The sequence below is a fragment of the Diorhabda carinulata genome, chromosome 5 (genome assembly GCF_026250575.1).
Source record: "Diorhabda carinulata isolate Delta chromosome 5, icDioCari1.1, whole genome shotgun sequence".
NCBI classification, from domain to species: Eukaryota; Metazoa; Arthropoda; class Insecta; order Coleoptera; family Chrysomelidae; genus Diorhabda; species Diorhabda carinulata.
In genome coordinates this window covers 15,469,401-15,490,110 of record NC_079464.1, presented here as the reverse complement: position 1 = coordinate 15,490,110, position 20,710 = coordinate 15,469,401, and the positions used below count along the sequence as shown (strand labels likewise).

Here is a 20,710-nt window from a genome sequence, read left to right as displayed (position 1 = left end):
CGCCGTTATCAAGAGACACCTGCAAATCTGCAATATAATCAAAATATGTTTTTTACAATATAAAATTTTTGAATTAGACACTATTTGTTGCGTACGATCGTACATTTTTTATTTATATGATATGTAAAAAATTATTGTTCCAAATCACACACAAAATTTTATATTTGAATCGTTTGGTAACTCTGTCGTATAAAAATACGCTAAACGGCACACATTCCAGGCCAATCAAAAAGTTGCAACAATTGTAAGCGGAGCCCGCCAAATTTAAACAGAATGTTTGAAATCAACTGTCAAGTGTAAATTTTTCTGGTTTTCAATATATTTATACAGTGAGCAGCATAAGAAATAAAAATATTTTGGGCGTTTCTATACATTATCCTGCTCCATGTACTGTAGTAGTATTTTTAACGAAATTTTCCGCAATTATTGATCTTCCTAGTCAAATTTGAAGAGTCCTTACTCCTCAATTCATGTCCCACATGTGTTTTATTAATTGTCATCTCAACTAATCCCAAATGATGAGGAGATGTAAAATAATAAATAAAACATATTTCTTTAAAGTTTTACCAATTCCTACTTGCCATTTGCAACAAATTTAACATTAAACCGAGAAGGGCATTCTCTATATATATGGATAATGCCTACAACTTTTGCATTTCATTTTTGAGCAGTTCTGGTATATCCTAAAATCAAGAATTATATTTATTCCTAAAAGAATGAAAACAAAATCAATAGTATACAAAAATAATGAATTGTCGTTGGCTTTCGAAATGTTCGGGTAAAATCGGTATCAGCTTTTACATTACATCTTGATTGGCTTGGAACGTGTGCCATTTAGCATATGCTGTCGTATGTCAGTTTTACGTTTCATGTCAATCTTGTTTTATGATTGACGAAGCTGTTAAACAATAAATTTGATGCTCTTCAAATATTCAAATCAAATAAGACGAATAAAATTCACATGTGATTTATTACAAAGAAATCTGTGATTGTTTATTTATTAAGAAGTATCCTAAACGAATTTAAATAATAATTTGAGAGGTAAGCACAGCTAATATCTTATTTGAAAATAACGACTTTTATCATGTGTTTATACTTTGATAGTATTCAAAATCAGAATTGGGTTTTCAAGCTATTTACAGATTTTGTTTTGTAAGTGAATTTCTATCAAATTATTCGCGTTAGAATGACAACTCTGTCATAGAATTGAAGCTTTCGTCTTTACAACTTTTCAAAGTAAGAATACAAAAAGTTAGATATAAAATAAAATTTCTTATTTGCTGTTGCTCTTATTTTGTTGAAAAACTTTAGTATTCGGATTAAAAGTGCTTTGGAAAAGTTTTATACATATATATCATAGTTTAAAAAGATGTATTTAATTTATATTCTTCCTTTAATTAAGTAATTAAGAAAGATAAGCATACTCGAGTTATTGAATATAAATATCATTTTCGAAATAATCTTATTTGTTTTAGATGCCACGGACAAAAATTAATACCAAAAAAACAAATAAAAAACTGGAAGAAGAAGGAATAAATAAACAACTATTGCTATCTAATTTAGTTGAAATACGTAAGTTTTTTTAAACCAATTATAAACAATTGAAAGCTGACTATATTGAGTTATCTAGTTTTTAAAATGACCATTAAAAAGGTAGGAAGTTCAGTTTCTGAAGATGAGAACTTGGTTATTGAAACAAGCGTCAGACAGTGTAATTGTGAGTATTGGTGTAGTGGCGGTGTAAACAGTGTTTTCAGTAATCAATTTCCATTAAAAATAATAATTTGATCATATCACTTTCTCAGTTGAAGGATAAACCAGTGAAAATATATCTAAATAAATGTGCCAAAGACAATAAATTTCTCAATCAATATTTACTTAGTGTTGAAGATGTTCAAAAAATAAAAACATCATTTGATCTCAGCCTGTGAATTACCTGTGCAATAGCTAACACTATTTGAGTAGCTTCTAAAAATAGGAAAATTATTTAACCTAATTTGAAAAGAGAACTTACACTTGCAGCATAATCATGACGTTGATATATTTTTCGCAGTTGAAAAAGTAGATTTCTCAAGTATACATTTGAACAACAGTGAAAAGATATCTAAAGAAACATTAGTTTACTGCCATAACCTTGAAGGATAAATGAATCAGTGGAAACAAACTCATATCAGAAGTGTAGTGATAGCCCAGTCAGTGGGGGCAATTTTCCACCAGAAGAATAAGTTATAAGCAAATGATGAAGAAACAATGGGAATTTTTTCCTTTTTTATTTAAAACAGCACGTGCCTCTACACTATCTAAGTTGATTAAACATTAAACTAATGGAAATGTTTAATGATGTGTTTACAAAATATGAAGCAGAGAAACAATTCCTCATTCAAAACTTATAGAAGAGAAGGCATTACAAATATGAAAAAAAGTTTAATTGAGGCTTTGAGGGAAGAAATCTAAATATTAAAATAACAATTCTACTAATGTTAATGTTATTTTAAAATAAAAATATCAATTCGAGTATTTTCCTTTTTTTTTATTTTATAGACTAAATTCCTGGGAAAATTTTTGAATTTAGATTTTAGTTTATTGTTATTTGTGTTCTATAATTTTTTATATTCAGAATAAAATTGTTTTTTCTTTGAAAAATTCTCAAGAAAGATGATTATACTGAAAAATTAACTTAGATCATGTAGAGGCACTTGTTGCCAATGTTTTTTTATCAAAAAGAAGCTTTCTACGGGGCGTCGCAAAAAATTCAATTTGTAACTACCACCCTAATCGACCTAGGAGTAGTTTAGCCAACATTAGAAATATAGGGTGGAAATAGAGATAGAGCTAAAAAGGGTAAAAAGCCATGCTATTATGTATGACTATAGTCAGTAGTATCTCGCGAATGATAGTGTTCTGCTGAGAAAACTCAGAAAAAATCATTTTTTTGTCTTAGAGTCAAGGATAGTGACGATGTGACACAATAAACAATATATACAAACCATAAAACTAAACAACAAAGTCGCACGTGGGTAAAGGAGCAGCGTAGCTCCGCATAGACCTAAGCGTTAGAGAACTGCTGGCTTTTCCGTCCCTAGAGAGAATGAATTTCTTCTTGATTCAAAACGTTTCGCTTGTGTTCATGTGTTGGTTTTTCATAAAACATGCTACCAGGTATATCAGAAAGGATTCATTTAATTGTAAGCCATTAGGATATACAGACTTAAAATTGGTATTTTCTGGGTCAGGGAGAATGGGATTGTAGTTTTATTGTGTGTGTTACTATAGTGTTCTGCTGAGGAAACTTGGAAAAAGTAATTTTTTCGTGACGTTTCCTAACAATTCATCCAGTCTACGACATTTAATTAGCATTAGTCGCTTTTTTACTCTCCGAAAACAGGCGTGATCGTTGCCAATTTCTCAAAAACTTGAACAGCGGAAAATTTCATAATATGACACATTTTTTTCATAGATTTGTTCCAACCCATCAAAAAACCGTTCTTGGTACGATGACAATTCTGCACAATAGAGATTACGTGTACGAACAGGCCAGTTAATGTTATATGAACTATTCATTTTGTGTTCCAACGTTTCCGGGACGGTCTTTTCGTTACTTGATTCATAGCAAGTACTGTTACCAGAATCGTGCATAGCCGGAGATTACCGCTTCCAAGAACGGTTAAAACTAGCAGGTTGGAATAAACCTAATAAACTTCTTTTTTTTCTTAAAATTATTTTTTCCTTTCACCTCATTGCAATGATCAGAAATTGTATTGATGCGGTATTTTTTTGGCGAGGTCTATTTTATTGTCAAATTTTTTATTCTTATTTCTCTACAGATGCTATGAATATCTTGATCTTTTTTTTTAAATTTGACATTCATTACGTCTTTTTTTCTCTTTGTTTTGCTTTTCTTTATTTAATTTAGTTTGATAAGATTTATGATAATAATTTTTTTTTAGAATCAGAATTGGTAAATGAGTATAAGATGAAGGCGAGGTTAATTATAGAAGAAAATTGTGCGCAGTCCTTTACCCACTTTGCTCCAATGTTGCACAGAAAAGTATCTGATGTGGTAAGTAAAATTATCTAAATCCCACAGTAAATTATCAAAAACGACCAACACTACTATTTGTTTCAGTGATACTGTGAAAATATCATACATGATAATAAAAAAGGTCCTTAATAATAATATTAAGGAGTGTATCATTATGACTATTGATTTTTTAACAGAAACCGCTCTCAAAAACTTGTCAATTATCAATCTGAAAAATTTGAACTATAAATAGGAAATTAAATTTTGTATAAAAAAATATTTTTTTTTAAATTAATGTGAAACATCTGCTTCCTTGTAATCATGCCTTATTATTTTTTCAATTTTCGATTTTTTAAACTACCAGAAATATCAATATTTCTACGGATCAAAATACTAATTTTCAAAGGAAATTCAATACTCTACAAAAAAGGTTTCTTAACGTTTTTTCAATTAAATTCACCCCTTCCAAAGTTATTCAACGTTGAAGTTAAATTCAAGAATAATTTATCATTTTTTTCACGTTTCACTTAATGTGTTCCACTTGTTTAAAAAATTTAGGACTTAAATATTGAGAATAAATTTTTTTTGTTGGATCACTAAATTTTTTTTATGAAATCATTATATCGAATTTTATATTGGTTTTGGTGGTAAAGACACTTTAATAGATTGTTAAAAATACTATACAATCACCCTTCTTGTCTTATTTGTATATAAATGAAGCATCTTGATTGCATAAATAGGATAATAATTAAAATCGACAATTTTTCTGTTCTGTTTGCTTTTAGTTAGAAAATGGTCTCTCCTCAACTAGTACCCTACCGAGTTTGAATTTAACCAGTAAAAAAGACATTTTAAGCCAAACCAAGAGCGTTAAAAAAAACAATAAGCCAGTTAAGAGAAGTTCCTCACTTGTGGACGAAGGTATGGATCGAAAAATTTATTTAAACCTTTTCACTTTCAATTCACTTTCAAAATTTTGGGCTGCAGGTGATTTTTGGAATTATGAACCAATATATAATCATAGATTTCAACATTATTAAGAGGATTATTTTTTGTATCGCTTTGTCTATAAGGGTATTTGTTGAAATTGGGAGTAATTTGAGATAATTTCTTTGAGCTACACATCAATTTGAAAGCCCAGTTTTCTTCAGAACAAGGTTAGAAAGGATCTAAATGAAATTGTTGAAGGAATTGTTTGATTACACAAACCCTGTGTTGATGAATCATAACAATTCCAGAAGTTATTGGGATAACCCTGTTCTCTTCAAAAATAACACTTGCCACAACTTTATAGTTGTTGATGTATGGGCGCTAGTCTTAGGGTCGACAGTAGTGACGATATGGTACAATAAACAATATATACAAAGCGTAAAACTAAGCTAAGTCGCTCGTGCCGAAATATAAAGGAGCAGCGTAGCTCCGCATAGACCTAGGCGTTAGAGAATTGCTAGCTTTGCCGTCCCTAGAGAGAATGATTTTCTCCTCGATTCAATACGTCATAACTACCTGTAAAGTATCTAATAGGACCCCGGGAGGATGGGCATTGATTTATCTGAAACTTATCACAATGATAGTTTGAAGCGAATTATTAAAAGTCTCAATGGACCAGTCACCCCAAAACCACCTCAATGGCGTCATAACTACTCCTGAAGTATCCGAAGGTACACTTGGAGGAAGGACATTGATTTTGGCTAATTTTTCTGAAACTTATCACAATGATAGTTTGAAGCAAGCTAATTGAAAGTCTCAGTGGTCACGAAACCCCAAAACCACCCTTGAAGAGTCCAAGAGTCCCACAAAAGGAGGGGTTTCGGTCAGTCTTCCCCTTCAGAGTACTTTCGAGCACACCGCAGAGATAGTTTTGATGGGGTTGGGGAGGTTGTGGAGTTTCGGAACGATGGCAATTTTTAATTAGCTTGCATCGAACTATTATTGTGCCAAGTTGGAGATAAATTGGCTGAAACCCTCCTATGGTACTCTTGAACCATTTAGGGATAGTTTTGGAGTTTGGTGCCTATTGAAACTTTGCCTGTAAAAAAACGAATGACAATTCGAAAATTGGCAGGAAAATTGTAAGCTATGTTTTATGTGACTGCAACTCACAATGTTTTGAAAAAATATTTCATTTAGAGAAAGTATTAATGAAACTAGGATACAAATTTATTCGATAGCAGTAGCTAGTATTTGAGACTGTTTTCATTTTTAATTTGTTCTCTTATTAATATGGATAAATGTTTAATTTCATCTTATGCCTTAATGTTTATAACAAATAGAAACCTAGTAGGCACTTGGTGTTGTTTTTTCCACTTTACTGTATAACATTTGCTTATTCTTTCCTGTCTTGGAATTCTTAGCATACTTAAAAACTTTTACGTTCATCTAGTTCTTAAACTTTCTCTTTTTTCTTTCACTTATTTTGCTATTTTTTGTTAACTAAGTTTCCAAACTATGGTAAATAAACGGTAACACAATTGGCCTCAGGTCTCTGAGTGTACCACGACCAATCTAGATCGAGGTTGTTCGTACTAATCTAACCTAACCTTTATGAATTTATAATTTTATTACACCAGCTACTACTGACTTAGTTTATTACCGCTTTCTCTTATTCTTGTGAAAATGTTCAATACTTTTCTTCTCCAAACACTATCTATTTTCTTTTAAAATATACAGAAGAATTTAGATTTTTTCATATTTTCAATCATTTATTTTTCATATAACTGAATTATTGAAACACACTGTTTATACTACCACTACATTAACACTCAAAATGACACTGTGTGATATGCGTTTCGATAACCAAGCTACCGTCTTCAGAGACTGAAGGTAAACAGTAGTCTCTGAAGATGACGAACTTGGTTATTGAAACACGTGGTGGAGTGGTACTGTAAACAGGGTATTTCAGTATGAATATCATCAACAGTTTCATAAACTCCAACTTTTTCAATGAAATTTGATCCACCAGATCAATAGTGTTCAAAATTGTATGATTTATTATTTCAGTACTCTTTTTAAAAGATTTCACATTAACAGATTACTTAGTGGATCATATGTACTTTGCCTAACTGTTAAAAAACCCAATATAAATCACCTAATGCATGAAATTATTCATTTAATTGTGCACTTAGTCCATCTCCTATGCTTGTTTGCTCTAACCTCATTTATACATCATATAAACTTGGTTTTGGTGTTTTGTTAACGTCATAATAGGCTACTTAACAACAGAGAGTTCAAATTCAGTTGGTAGGACTTCAACGCGCCAGTCGCGATCAAAAGCAAAGAAAAACGAAGAAAAACGTACCAGGAAGACAAGATCGTTATCACGAACCAACCAGAGTAAAAATAATTTCATAACACCAGCTAATAAAAAAAATTTACCCAGTACATACGGATTAGTTACGCCCAAGGTAAGTTGAACAATAAAAATAAGGAACTGTTCTAATTTGTATTTATTTTTTTAGTGCAAACCCAACATGCCTCAAGTACTCCTCAGGCGTCCGAAAACCGGTGAAGTGGCTTTATCGTTTCAAGGAAGTCCCCTGATGACTGCGCCAGTAGTAACCGATGAATTGGCCAACATTAATATACCCCTTAACGATGGTACTTTATTGAGTTTAAGAGCCCAAGAAGGTTTGAGATTGTCTCAAATACCTCAATTCGATAAAACCATTTTAAAACAACTGGACACTTTGGGTCAAAACATTTCTTTAGTACTGAAAGCGGCTAAACAACTAAAATAATTGTAATAATATATTCGGATGACCGTTGTTCAAATTGTTTGGAGGAAGAAGACCTGAAAACATATTTGATTTAAGATTCTTCTCCAACTATTGTGAAATTATAATCACAAGTTTTGGTCATCTGAGATATTATTTTTCAAAATAATTTTTAACTTTATTATTATTTTATTGTATTTAATAGCATTTAACAGTATTTAGGTTATTATTAAGTTGGATGTATTTTTATTGAAATTATCTGAATATAAAAGAATATGGATTTTATTCGTAGGTTTTATTTACGGATCCCTGCACTTGGAGGAGTGTTTGTGTTCCATCGGAGTAGATAGTTAAATGATTTAGTTCGTGTTTATCCTGATCCAATTTATTTCACTGTTTATATCCTCAATTTTTCTAAAGTTTTTTTCTCTTTTTGTCTCCAGTTCCTCTATTTGGCGTATCTATTTCTTTTTCGTCTTTTTCTCTCCCTTCGTTTGTAATGATGTTTTTTGTTTTTCTAATTAATCTGTTTTTCATTATTTGTACAGGTATTGCTTTAGTCACCACTATCTTTTGTCTTCTTCATAAATTCCTTTCCGTTTTAACCCCCATTTCCTTTATTTGATATATTCCTTTTTTGATCTCTTGTCTTCTCCCTCAATTCCTTTCTGTTTTTGCCCTCAGTTCCTCTATGTACTTCTGTGACCATCCACAAAAATAAAATTAAAAGACATTCAAGTTAAATGGCAATTATGAAACGCGCTATTGCGCAGAAACTGTACAGAAATATAATAGGGAATGGTATCTACAGTCGCGGCTATTGGTAAAACATTTTAGTTGTTCTATAATGTTTCCCAAAATTGTTACCTCGTAAAAGTTTTGACGTCTTTGTCAAATTTCGATTCACCAAACAGTGGTTCACGTTTTAACCGAGATTTTTACAACTTTACTTTCATTGTATTTGAAGTAACTTCACAATGTTTCAATTTTCAGAATTTCCTGAACAACATAAATAGATTTAATACTTACAGTAACTTCATAATGTCGAAGAATTTTGTGAGTTTCACTCGTATGTCACTCATTAATTCGTGTGACTCGTACACAGATGGCACTGCTATTATCAAATCCATATGACATCTATGAAGTACCAACTTTCAAAAGACCATGTGTCAAATTTCATAACAGAAAAAAGTGTCAGCTATTTAAGTGAAGCTACTTTTGTTATTTTCAAAACAATTTCGTGTGTCAATTTATCATTGCTTCTTAGTAAAAAAAGTATTTGTGCACAGTATTCAATATCGAAAACTACATGCTCCCGTGACACTATACAATTTTTGTCAATATTGACAACTATATAAAAAAAATATTGGGAACTTCACAATGTTATACGGCTTCAAGGTTCCTTTTTGCTTGATATTTTTTCTTTACCAAAAAAAATAATCCATAACATTTCAAAGCTAATACTAATACACATTTTTTTATAGACTTTTACGCATATGAAGCATGCGCAGTATAGATAAAGTGTCTCGAACGAGAGAGAAAATGAATATTGCCGGCACCGTAAAGTAGGGACGTTTTTCCCATACCAATTGTTCATATAAGAGTATTACATATATGGAGGTAACAACGTACTGTAAGATATTTCGATTTGGCAGCACTGTATATCAACTGTCAAATTAGTTCTTGTTGCTACCGCTGATTTGTTGACCAAGTTTTGTTCACCTTTCCTTTAAATAACAACAAATCCTTACATAGACTTAATTAGAAATGATAACATGAATTATTGCAAAATCCAAATTAAACATGGTACAATTCGGTAATTGAAAGTAGTCTATAAGTTGTTGCACATAATTAGGTAAGTTAAAAATTGCAAGCTTCATTTAACACCTTCTGGTTACGGTATTTTTTATAGATTCTTCTATTAAAGATTAAATAAAATTGTATTACACTTTCGTATTTATTGTGTTGTAAACTAACAATGTAAATTTTTCGTCTAATCTTCAACAAGTATCTTTTATTTAAAAGAAATCGTAACATATGGGCGAGATTTTTTTTAAAAAAGAGGTTGGGGCAGCCTTGAAAATGTTTTACAATAGACGGGACAATCGTTTTTAATAATAAAAGGTTAACTTGTAATTGTAGGAAGTGGATACTTTCAAGAAATTCCCACATTAATTATAAATTTGTGCTAAAAAAAGTTCAGTTATTCTTTATATTATACAGGTACTTGTTTATGTTTACATTCCAATATGTATTTAATTTGTCAGTAATTAATGGGTAGTGATGTTTAAAAGTTGCATTTATATAATAACAAATCTTCTGGATTAGATTTATATTTTTTTTAGATTCAAGTTTTATTTTTTTTACATAACAAGCATATAAAGTAATCATAAAAATGTCAAGTAATTTAGAGGTGGACAGTTTTGAGGAAGCTAAAAAGCTCGTGCGAGATTTAAGGCAGAAAACAAGAGCTCAAGCTCAACAAATTATGGCATGGAGGAAAGCCTTTAAAATGCAAGTAAGTTTAAATTCTCTAAATGCTATTTTTTGTATCTAATATTTATGACACTTCTTCTATTTTAAATATTTTATTATCATATAAAGTACACAGTTCACAAATTAATTCATAAGAACAGTTTTGCCACTTAATTAAATAATCATTAACTATCAGTACAGTAATCTAAATAATAAAGAAAAATATCTGGAACAAATTAATAAAAAAAAATTTTTATACAGCATTATGGGAAAGTAGATTCACCTGTAAATTTCATAACAGTATTAATTTTCTTTGGCATAATTTCTATTACTGTTCTGTAGTAATTTGGTTGAATGAATAGAATCCAAAATCCATGAATCTTTTGCAAATAAAAAAAATATCTTGCAGTCTTTATCAATGTCACAAAAGCCTTCCACACAACCTACTGCTGTAGCATTATTAAAACTCTTCAATTTTTGCAACATCAAAGGAAATATATTAAAATTGAATTGAATTTTGAACAGTTTCTATTTGATTCTGAAATTACATTTCCCCGAGGACTTGACATAAATTGACAGTTTTTATTTAGTTTTGAACTACATTTCCCTGAGGATTTGACTTTGATTTGGAGCAGTTTCTATTTAATTCTGAACTTACATTTCCCCTGAGAACTTGAATTGAATTTTGAAAAGTTTCGATTTAGCTCTGAACTTACATCATTAGGAACTTGTATTTTGCATAGTGTCTATGTAATTCTGAACTTACATTTCTTTGAGGACTTGAATTTTGAGCAATTTAATGTCCTTTATTATGGACCATAACAATGAAATTCAATAAATTATAATTGTTACACTTTGACTAAATGTAACTAAATTAGCGTTATAATATGTGTTAAATGTATTTCTACATCTTATAGGTTAAAAATGATTATTTATTAATGTGATTATTTCTATTGATAGGAAATTATGATATCTCGCATAGAACGTGAAAAAAATGACCAATTAAAAGTATTGAGTTCAAAACTTCTCCTTTTTGAGTCAAGACTGATCAGAAAACAAAAAGACATATCAACGATGTTAAACATCAGGTATTAATTTGTATAATTCTACAAAATATATAAATTCAACTTGATCCTTTTACAGAGAAACAATCATACAGCGCCAACAAAAAATGATCGAAACGTTATCAAATCGTTTACAGGACAATGGTCTAGAGGTACCCGCTCAATCGGAAATTACAGAATTAGAATTCGCTTTTCCCGATTTAGATTCTCTTAATGATTCTGACAGTGCCGTCGTGATGGAGGACCTCGATTGCGATCACCCTTACCAAGTACCCAAGTTTAGAAACATGGACGGAGTTACAGTTATGCGGTAATGTGATCACCCCCCAAATTGATTGTATCGCTTTAATTGTATTTTTTTGTTATTCTAGATCAATATCAGACGCAATAGATCCAAATTTGAAGTATTCTTCTACAAGACGCACCAACAGTTTCTTACGTCGTCCAGAGATACTAGAAACTGTTTACAGTGTCGAAGAGGATGCCGATAACGATCAAGAAAATAAACTCGACGCGAATAAACGAAGGGAATCGTTCGCTAATAGAGGCAAATCAAATTGCAACATCGAAAGTCAAATTATACAGGATAAATCGTTGGAGGATAAAAGGATAGTTGATGAAAGTAGTTCATTTGAAGAAACTTTGTCCAATAATATTTCTTGGTCGTATATGAACGAGAAACCAGTCGAGACAACAGAAGATAATTCAAAAAATCAGGTAGATTCATAATAATATTTATTTTTGTACATAATCCAGATTTAATCATGGATTAAATATTTTTAAGGTTTGTGGGCTATATTTTCTTCTTCTCTAGAAGCCTTTCGAGCGTCAGAGTATTGGGATTTTAGTTTTCATTTTATCAATTTTTTCCACTCTTTCTGATCCCAAGCATGCCAAGTTTTCCTGGGTCTTCCTTTCCTTCTTTTCTAATATCTTTTTGGTTCTGTCACTTTTTTATTCGGTTTTATGGTGTTCCTGCTTGAAATTTTCTATAATTACTTTTTTATTTGTTGTATTGTTTGTGGTATACTTTCTTTGTGACTGTACCAGTTTGAAAATTTGCCACCTGTTTTGGTTCTGATTGGTTTCTGCTTGAGATTTTCTGTATTTACTTCATTTCTTATCCTGTCCTCCTCGTTTTTATTTTATTGTTGTTTTTCAAATATTTGCTTCATTTCTGCTGCTATATTCTACTCATTTATTTGTTGTATTGTTCGTCCTTTTCATTTTCCTCCCTTTCCTCCTTTTATTGTGTCTTTTTGTTTCTGCCACTTTTCTGAAAAGGTTTGTGGTGTACTTTTCTTTATGACTGTACTGGTTTGAAAATCTGCCAATTGTTTCGGTTCCTATCAGTTCCTGCTTGAGATTTTCTATATGTACTTCATTTCTTATCCTGTCCTCCACGTTTTTATTGTTATTTTTCAAATATTTGCTTCATTTCTGTTGCTATTAGTTTATTCATTTATTTGTGGTATCGTTTTTCCCTTTCTTCATACTTCTATCACTTTTCTTATTAGGCTTTGTGTTGTTTTATCTCTGCTGCCACTATCCTATTCCACACCTTTTTGTTCATCATCCAAGTTTCACTTCCATTTATTGTTTATATGGTTTTAGAGTTTGCTTGTACTCTCATTCTAGTTTCCACGTGTACTCAATAACCTTTAGAGTCTTTAAGGTCGTTTAGCTATCGGAAAGAATGCAGAAGAGCTTTCTAGCAAGGTTTCTATTCAAACACTATACATATATTTATTGATAATAACTTTACCTCGAAAAAAGTTAGTGCTATTCCTAATGGTATGGAGAGCTTACATTTTGGTACAAAAATACCCAACCCATCTCCTTGCAGACCATCTATATAACAGAGAAATGCATTTTGAGCTTGAAGAATATATTTATTGACCTCTTATTGACAGTCATTGATTACCACTTTGAATGGGATGTTTGTGTGCATCATAATATGCATTTGGTCCATTGGTTTGTCAGCTTTATCAACTCTAGAATCATTCCAGATTCTAAGACTCTAATTTTTCTGTCTAGATTAGTCTGTCTGTTACCTCTGACATAATCGGTTATGTTCAGTGTTGCCTCACTATCGAGCCATGAATTGAAGTTCTACAACTATCTTAAATCGAAATTTTTTCTCATAATTTCGTTTCAAGTCGTATCAATACCGAATCTAAAATTCGAAAGCTACAGTTGTTCCCATTGGAACGATCTATGATCTCAAACAGTCACAATTGACACAACAATGACCTGGACCTGGATAATCGACTTTTTAGGGTATAGAATTTTTTTTGACAATGATAATAACAGGCGTTAAAGCAACTAGAGTAGCAAATTGTCATGTTGGTAAACTGGTACTGAATTTTTTTGTTTTTCAGGTGAAGAAGTACAACCGAGTGATGTCCAATCACAGATCAGTAACGAAACCGAAAGATGTTAAGTACAAAAGGATAAATAAAGCCAAGTCAAAAAGTCTGGAGGAATTAAGAGGAAAATTGAAGAATTGGGTCGAACAAGGAACTAAAATATCGAGTTACAGTTTGGAACACAGTCAAAGTTACGCCTAACGTGGGCGCGTTCTACATTTTTATCCAGCTTTGTATATTATGTTTTCATTCGGAGTGGATCACAATTAGTGGATGCTTTCAATACCTATTCTTTTTTTTGTATTTTGACCATACTTTATCTCCTCTATACTTTTTTCTGTTTTCTCTCCCCATTTTCTTAATTTGGTGTTTTTTTTGAATCCCCTACTTATAGTTTTTGTCTCTTTAATTTCTTTCACTTCATAAAAATTCCATTGTTTCTTGTTTATTTTTTCTATTATTGTTTCTTGTTATGTTATTAATATCTATTCTTTTCTTCACTATTGTTTTGATGTTTTCTTTCTATTCTCTTTATTTTTGTCTTATTTTTTCTTCTGATTATCCAATTTTCATATTTTTTTGACTAGATATTTCTTTTTTTAATATGTGGTACATTTTTTTCTTTTCTCTTCTTCCTCCCATTTATTCCTCTTCGTGGTAAATATTTTCATAGTTTTCTTTTTATTTCTTCTATCTGGATAATCAGTTAGCTTCTTGGTCTGCATTATTGCTTTATCCTTAGAAAGCTTCATCTTGATTTAAAATATATGGTAGATCATATATCGATTTTGTTGAAATTTCCAAACAAAATGGCGATTTTTAAATACTTTTGACTGATGTAAGTGGAAATAACAATTTCACAAATCACGAAAACACATCTATCAACAAATATCTAGTTTAGTAAACAAAAAAATAAGCTTTCTAGCAAAATTTCTTTATTCATCAAAGTTGTTTCCTTTCAAAGATGATTCAAATACTTCTTTAACCTTCCTATGCCATTTTGGTATACCATTGTTCCTTTAACCTCAAAATAGTTTCTATTCCAGCACAAAATTCTTAATAATTTTTCACCTATAGCATTTTTTTGCTATGCAAACACCTAGTAGTCACTGGGTGCCAAGTTTGGAGAATATGGTGTCGAAGCTATTTGACTATAATCTAGTGACATGGCGCATTGGAAGAGGTTTTTTGTAGTAATCTATCTCCAATTAGTTCAATAAGTATAGTAACATTTACAGTTATTCTTTTTTTTTTTAATAACTTTTCACTAATACGTCCTGTATATTCCAAAATTCAGAGCTTATACCTTCACTGACTGATTGCTGCTCATTTTCTTCTTCACTCAGTGTCGTGTCTGTAGTCATCTCCAACTACATTTTTAGGACTGTTTAAATGTTTTTTTTTTGTAAAATCGCTTCCTTTCAACATCCTGATCATTGAAAATAATCATTGTTCATTTGAAACCCCACATACCATCAAAGATGGTTGATTTCTCACGAAGTTATTTTTTTTAGTATTGGAAATATACAAAATTTGACCTCTATCATATGAAAGATGATATAAGGAGGACAAAAATTGAAATTTAATTTTTGGTGACCTGTATTAGTAACTAGGAACTTATTGATTGATTCATTACCTATCATATTGATAGGTAGGACAAGTTGAGTTGAGTTTTATATTTTGATATTGTTATAACGTTTCTCCGGTAAAGGTTCATGAATAACACTGTAAAAGTTGATTCAATACTCAAAACTGTATCACACCAATTCAAACTCTACAATCATTTTAATAACGAATACTTTACTTCACTCTTTATATCTTTACTTCCAAGAATACTTGTATCGTTTCTTGCATATCTTCTAGAACATAGTAGAAACTTATGCCTAGTTCTGTGGTCCTGAAACATCTAGAAAAGTAGTTACCCAATAATAGATGGAACCACCCTCATTCTTTTATAGTTTCCACTACATTAAGTTATGACTTGCGCCGTCAAAAGGCGCGTGGCTGTGTATCCGTCACATAATTAATATGAGCATTTGATTTTGTGACAAATTTTTGGTTTTATAGAAAACTACGATTGATATATTGTCGAGAAAGCGATTTCTTACAATTTTTTATCCACTCTGTATGAAAGGTTTTATTTTTGAATGCTGCACGTTTGAAACTAAAAGTATTATTGTCTTGTTAACTATATTATAATAATAATAACGTTTACCTGCTAAAGGTTGTGATATATATATATATGTATACATATATTACAAATGTTTTCCTCAATTTACGCGGTACAAAAAGTATACTTTTTGTAAAAAATTATGGAGCACGATCAATTTTTTTATTTAATGAGTAATTTTTATGGTATTTGTGATAATTATCTTGAATGTTTAAAAAAAAATAATGACAATCCTAGACATTTTTTGAATTTGTTCTACAAAAATCACTAATCAACTGATATTTAATGTAAAAACTTCCAAGTAACTAGTTTTTTAGATAAATAATTGCATTTGCATTGCATTTTTTAGACTGTTATAGCTGTCACATATTTTATTCATTTTTCTATGAATTTTTCACGCACTTGTCTATGAATTGAGACTGTTTTTCAAGGAATCTCCCTCCTTATGTTGCCGCTAGTGTTTCTACAAAATGGTGCTAGATTTAAAAGTTATATAAGTAGTTAGATAGTGGAAATTATTTTTTCAATTATTACCTTATGCAAATTTTGTTATGACAGGAGGAAGGAGAACGCGCGATAATAGACAGATATTCTTTTTGAAGTAAAAACTGACCTATTTGTATATTTTTTCCAAAAAAAATCTTGTTTTCGAGATATTCAAACTATTTGCGCTTCGTTGTCGCACCATGTATAGTTTATTTTTAAAAATGATCGTCGAATTATCTAAAAATAAAATGAAAACATATCCATGTAAATATTTCGTACTTCGTACTCAAAAATTGGAATCTTTTATATTAATATTCACTTACAAGTTCGTTTTATGTGTCAGCTTTGAGTTTTTCTTTTCAAATGATGAATCATAAAAAAACATGTCAGTTATAATGATAACTTTGTTTTTTCTAATAGAAAAATCACTTTAAATTGTTTTTAAAATGCTGTCATTAGATAGTACATACCAGGACGGGTCAAAACTTTTTCAAATGTATCAAAATAACTATTATTCACCTCCGAAATAATTTCGAAATTCATTATTTGGAAAATGTATTTTGCTGTTCTTCAAAGGAGAAAACAACTACTTTCCTGGCTAAGGCCTCGACGAATATTGAATTACAACTCTGAAGAGCGTGATGTCAATCGACCTTTTGTCGATATTAACATCCCCAATGGCTCCCAATTGCAAGGAGAGGTTGTAGCTACTGAATAGTTTCGACGTCAATACGTCTCAGAGCAGTTTAACAACCCTCGATTGAGCTTGAAACCCGAACTGAAGACAACGTCAAAGGGCGTCGCTGTTTGTTACATGTAGTCAAACATTTCCCAGCGAACACTAAATACCAGCTACGAACCACTGGTCAGGTAGTCGCCGATAATATAGATTTCGATGGTAAATGAGGTGTGTAAAATGTTTCAAAATAAAAGATTTCTACTTTTCACTTCTGAAATAATTTTGAAATTCATTATTTCGAAAATGTATTCTGCCGTTCTTCAAAGGAAAAAACAACCAGTTTCCTGGCTAATGACCTCTACGAATATTGAATTACAACTTCTCTAAAGAGGGTTTCAAGCTCGAACGAGGGTTGTTAAACTGCTCTGACGAGACGTCGAAATTAATTAGTCGTTACAATCTCTCCTTGAAATCGCGAGCCATTGGGGATGTTAATATCGACTTCAGGTACTTTTTGAAGAATCTTCCTTATCATACCTTTCGGTCGAACTTGGAAGCATCAATAAAAAAAATAGGGCCAAGAGTGAAAGAGTTAATTATACAGTCGATGTCTTTTTTATGTCGAATTGTAACAAATTAATTTGGGATTCGTGTGAGCTTGTTCAAATTTTGATATATGATAGATGACAGGAGTAGTCATACACTTGTATTTAAGAGGCGGGAATTTCAAAAATTCATTTATGAATTTTCCAATTCTAAACACACTGTTTATACTACAACTACACCAACCTGACAATTACACTTCCTGATGCCGCGCGTTTCGATAACCAAGTTATCGTCTTCAGAGACTGAAGTAAACAGTTTGCCCAAAACGATAGCGTTGGCTCTGATGACTGCAAAAAATAGAATTCATAGAAAATACCAGTTATTAGATTGTTGATTTAGTGATAAATGACTGTTGATTTATTTAAAATTATTGATCGGGGTCCGAATATAAGCTACAGATAATAAATAGGGTTAGGCAAAATAACACACAGTTCCACTAAAATGTGGAACTTAAGTATGGGAGTAACTGCGCTTTTGGTAATATTTTTCACAACTTCAAATCATTCACAACTAATCGAACTTCCACTCATATTAATTAGTTACAATAAGTACGAGGTTGGTCCAAAAATATCGAATCTATTTTGATATGTTTCCACTTCCCGAAGTATTTTGGAAATTATTTTTTTTTATAAAAGGATCAAAATTAATCTATTAAATTTATTTAAAATTTTGACAGAAATCGTCCATTTCTTTCTTTAAACCAATCTCGTAAACATTAAGGAAATTGATAAGGAATGAAAAACATCTGTTTCTGGTATTCAGTGATTTGGAATTAGCATATGACTGTCACTAGAATGGAAATACGATACTAAAGAAAGTATCTAAAAGGTTAATAAAGCACTGATGAGGTAACACGAAGAGAATAAGAATTTTATTGTTGCACTCTTACAATTCGAGAAAACACCAATTATTAAAAATAGAGGTACGGAGTTTGTTATAGTATACCAGAACATGTAATAGAGAGAGAAAGAACATCGGTATACCACTAACTACATCTACTCTATTCTGATTAGTATAATTCCACTTTCAAGCTGCTATCTCTATTTCTAACTTTAACTCTATGTACAAAACACGTCCGATAAGACGTTTTAGAAGTGATTGTAATGTCATTCTGATGGAATTCGCTTGTCCATCCTACAATCTATTCGTAAGAATGGTGGACGACACCAAGACGGTTTCAGAGCTGATCAAGAATTTCCGAATCGTTTTATCGAGCTTAAAATTATGTAAACGAGCATCGAAAGGGTATAGTTGTGAAATTAATAAACTAGGTGTGGTCGTGTGACGTTTCAACGCGAAAAAAACATTTTAAAAAGCCACCTACCCTCGTAACGTTAAGCAGGCTCAAATGCCTGCCCAAAAAGAGTAACGCCTTAAAGGTATTTTTTGTTAATTATACGATTTCATTGGTTGGTAATGGTAGTGTTGTTGGTAATTTACCAGTTGCTCCTCTACATGCACTCGAAGCTTTTTACTTATATGAATAAGCCTATCTTTCCTAAGACTTGACACAATAATAACATACAAATTGTTTTATATTTTAAAACGACGACTGTCAATTTTTTTATAAATATTTTTTAAAATTTTCGCTCTTCCTGCCTTTGTACATAATCAGCCAAGTTTTGTGTTTTAGTTGATTATTTTAAATAAATTATTAATAAAGTTTTATTTATATCGAATGTTGTATTAATTATATACCTGAATGTATCGTAATCATCCATCGGAAATTGTTGATGTTGAATTTTTTTTTTCATTTTCAGTAATGGCCGAAGTGTATGTACAGCTCGCACGCACTAAAACCCACTCCACGTATGACTCCAGTGAGCCTGTATTTGCTCTTTCATCTTGATTACTTTCCCTGTTGATTGTAGGTTCAGGATAACAAGTTTCTCTACTTCGTCGTCGTCTTCTTTTTCATACTACAAGATCCGGTTGTCTTCTTTCGACATGATTCGGTCATCCTCTGGAACGACTCTGCATCAATACCTACTTTTCTCTCCATCAGATAAAGGATACTTGACATGACCCAATCTTTTATGTTCCTCTGCATCAGTATAGCTGTTACATAGCCGGGCGCTTCGCACAGTGTCCTATTTCGCTTTTCGCGCCGAAGGTCCTGGAGGACTTTTGTAGTGAAGGTTGTCGTTGCATTAAATTTATCTTCAGAGCTAAGCAATGTCTTGACCGTAGTCTCAGGTGCAATGCTAGACATGCTCCGCTTCTTCGTCTGCTTGGTTAGAAGCTCAGCTTTCCGGGGATTTCTCTACTTGTATTCACTAGAGCAACCATGCCCAGATAATATTTGCGTTAGGTAGTAGTTGACACTGTCGTGTTTACGCTGTATCCACTTTTCACGTAAATCCGCCTTCTTTTAACAGATTACTCCCACGTTATTTGTTATCATTTCATACTCGCCTTTATGTCCTCAGTTTTGATATGGTGTGCATCTCCGTCGTCGTTATCGCTCGGCGACAGATACACTTCCTTCAGCTATTTACTGGTAGCTATTCTGCAATTACCTCGTTCTTCTAAATCATATCGAATGCGCTGAACTGATATCGTGATGAGCGTTTTCTCTTCTGTGCTGCTTATGTCCTCCTATATTGGGCATCAGTCTTGATAAGGTCGCTCTAACTATGCTGATGCTTCACTGGTAACGTTTTCCTCCATTATATTAAGTGCCTTTAAAAGTTTGCGACAAGACTTGATTGTCGACACAGTTAGGTTTTGTCTGAAACTGTAAACACCGTCCAAGTTAGCAAGGATCCAGTTAAGTTTTGTCTTAAAACTTGTCGTCAAAAGATTTCAAAAATTATGCAGAATCTTTCATGGCATTTTATGAGTTGGGTGATGTCCCTGCAGAATTAGATTTATGGTACAATATGTGGAAGAAAAAGAATTTAGCAGATGTTTTTTTTTGAAAACCTGGCTCAAGAGGACAATGGGTGATTATAGACTCACTGGATTGCGTTTGATGAGTGAACATCGAAAATTTTTGAAGAAAAGTCAGGACTGCATAGTGAAGAAAGTTTTGGATAAATTTAGTTTATACCCAAGAAAAATGTTATTACTTTAATTTAAATTTAATTAAAATCTCAAAGTTTTGTTTTCATTTGCCTTTTCTTTT

At 31.6% G+C, this 20,710-nt stretch overlaps 2 protein-coding genes across 4 annotated transcripts; both read left to right on the top strand.

The window, feature by feature from the left end:
* The first annotated feature begins 832 nt into the window (after positions 1-832).
* LOC130893836 (borealin) lies at positions 833-8,034 on the top strand. Of its 2 annotated transcripts, none has more exons than XM_057800249.1 (6): positions 833-1,041; positions 1,476-1,572; positions 3,948-4,060; positions 4,807-4,942; positions 7,229-7,425; positions 7,480-8,032. In XM_057800249.1, exons 2-6 carry the CDS (start codon positions 1,476-1,478, stop codon positions 7,756-7,758), a joined length of 822 nt encoding a protein of 273 aa, XP_057656232.1. In that variant the 5' UTR covers positions 833-1,041; the 3' UTR covers positions 7,759-8,032. The 2 variants fall into 2 exon arrangements, with proteins under 2 accessions (XP_057656232.1, XP_057656233.1); XM_057800250.1 differs by having other exon boundaries at positions 837-1,041; positions 7,259-7,425; positions 7,480-8,034.
* A 1,378-nt stretch (positions 8,035-9,412) lies between these two features.
* Positions 9,413-19,257, top strand: LOC130894090 (uncharacterized). Of its 2 annotated transcripts, none has more exons than XM_057800667.1 (6): positions 9,413-9,589; positions 10,080-10,252; positions 11,170-11,297; positions 11,353-11,583; positions 11,645-11,990; positions 13,655-19,257. In XM_057800667.1, the coding sequence occupies exons 2-6, from the start codon at positions 10,130-10,132 to the stop codon at positions 13,841-13,843; spliced, it is 1,017 nt and encodes a 338-aa protein (XP_057656650.1). In that variant the 5' UTR covers positions 9,413-9,589; positions 10,080-10,129; the 3' UTR covers positions 13,844-19,257. The 2 variants fall into 2 exon arrangements, with proteins under 2 accessions (XP_057656650.1, XP_057656651.1); XM_057800668.1 differs by lacking the exon at positions 9,413-9,589 and adding an exon at positions 9,915-9,931.
* The last annotated feature ends 1,453 nt before the right edge of the window (positions 19,258-20,710 follow it).

Excerpts from the sequence above, each read along its gene's own strand:
- LOC130893836 (XM_057800249.1), top strand. The coding sequence starts at position 1,476 with ATGCCACGGACAAAAATTAATACCAAAAAAACAAATAAAAAACTGGAA. Across the intron at positions 1,573-3,947 it reads ATCTAATTTAGTTGAAATAC|AATCAGAATTGGTAAATGAG; the intron begins GTAAGTTTTTTT and ends ATTTTTTTTTAG. Across the intron at positions 4,061-4,806 it reads ACAGAAAAGTATCTGATGTG|TTAGAAAATGGTCTCTCCTC; the intron begins GTAAGTAAAATT and ends GTTTGCTTTTAG.
- LOC130894090 (XM_057800667.1), top strand. The coding sequence starts at position 10,130 with ATGTCAAGTAATTTAGAGGTGGACAGTTTTGAGGAAGCTAAAAAGCTC. Across the intron at positions 11,298-11,352 it reads TCAACGATGTTAAACATCAG|AGAAACAATCATACAGCGCC; the intron begins GTATTAATTTGT and ends ATCCTTTTACAG. Across the intron at positions 11,584-11,644 it reads GACGGAGTTACAGTTATGCG|ATCAATATCAGACGCAATAG; the intron begins GTAATGTGATCA and ends TTGTTATTCTAG.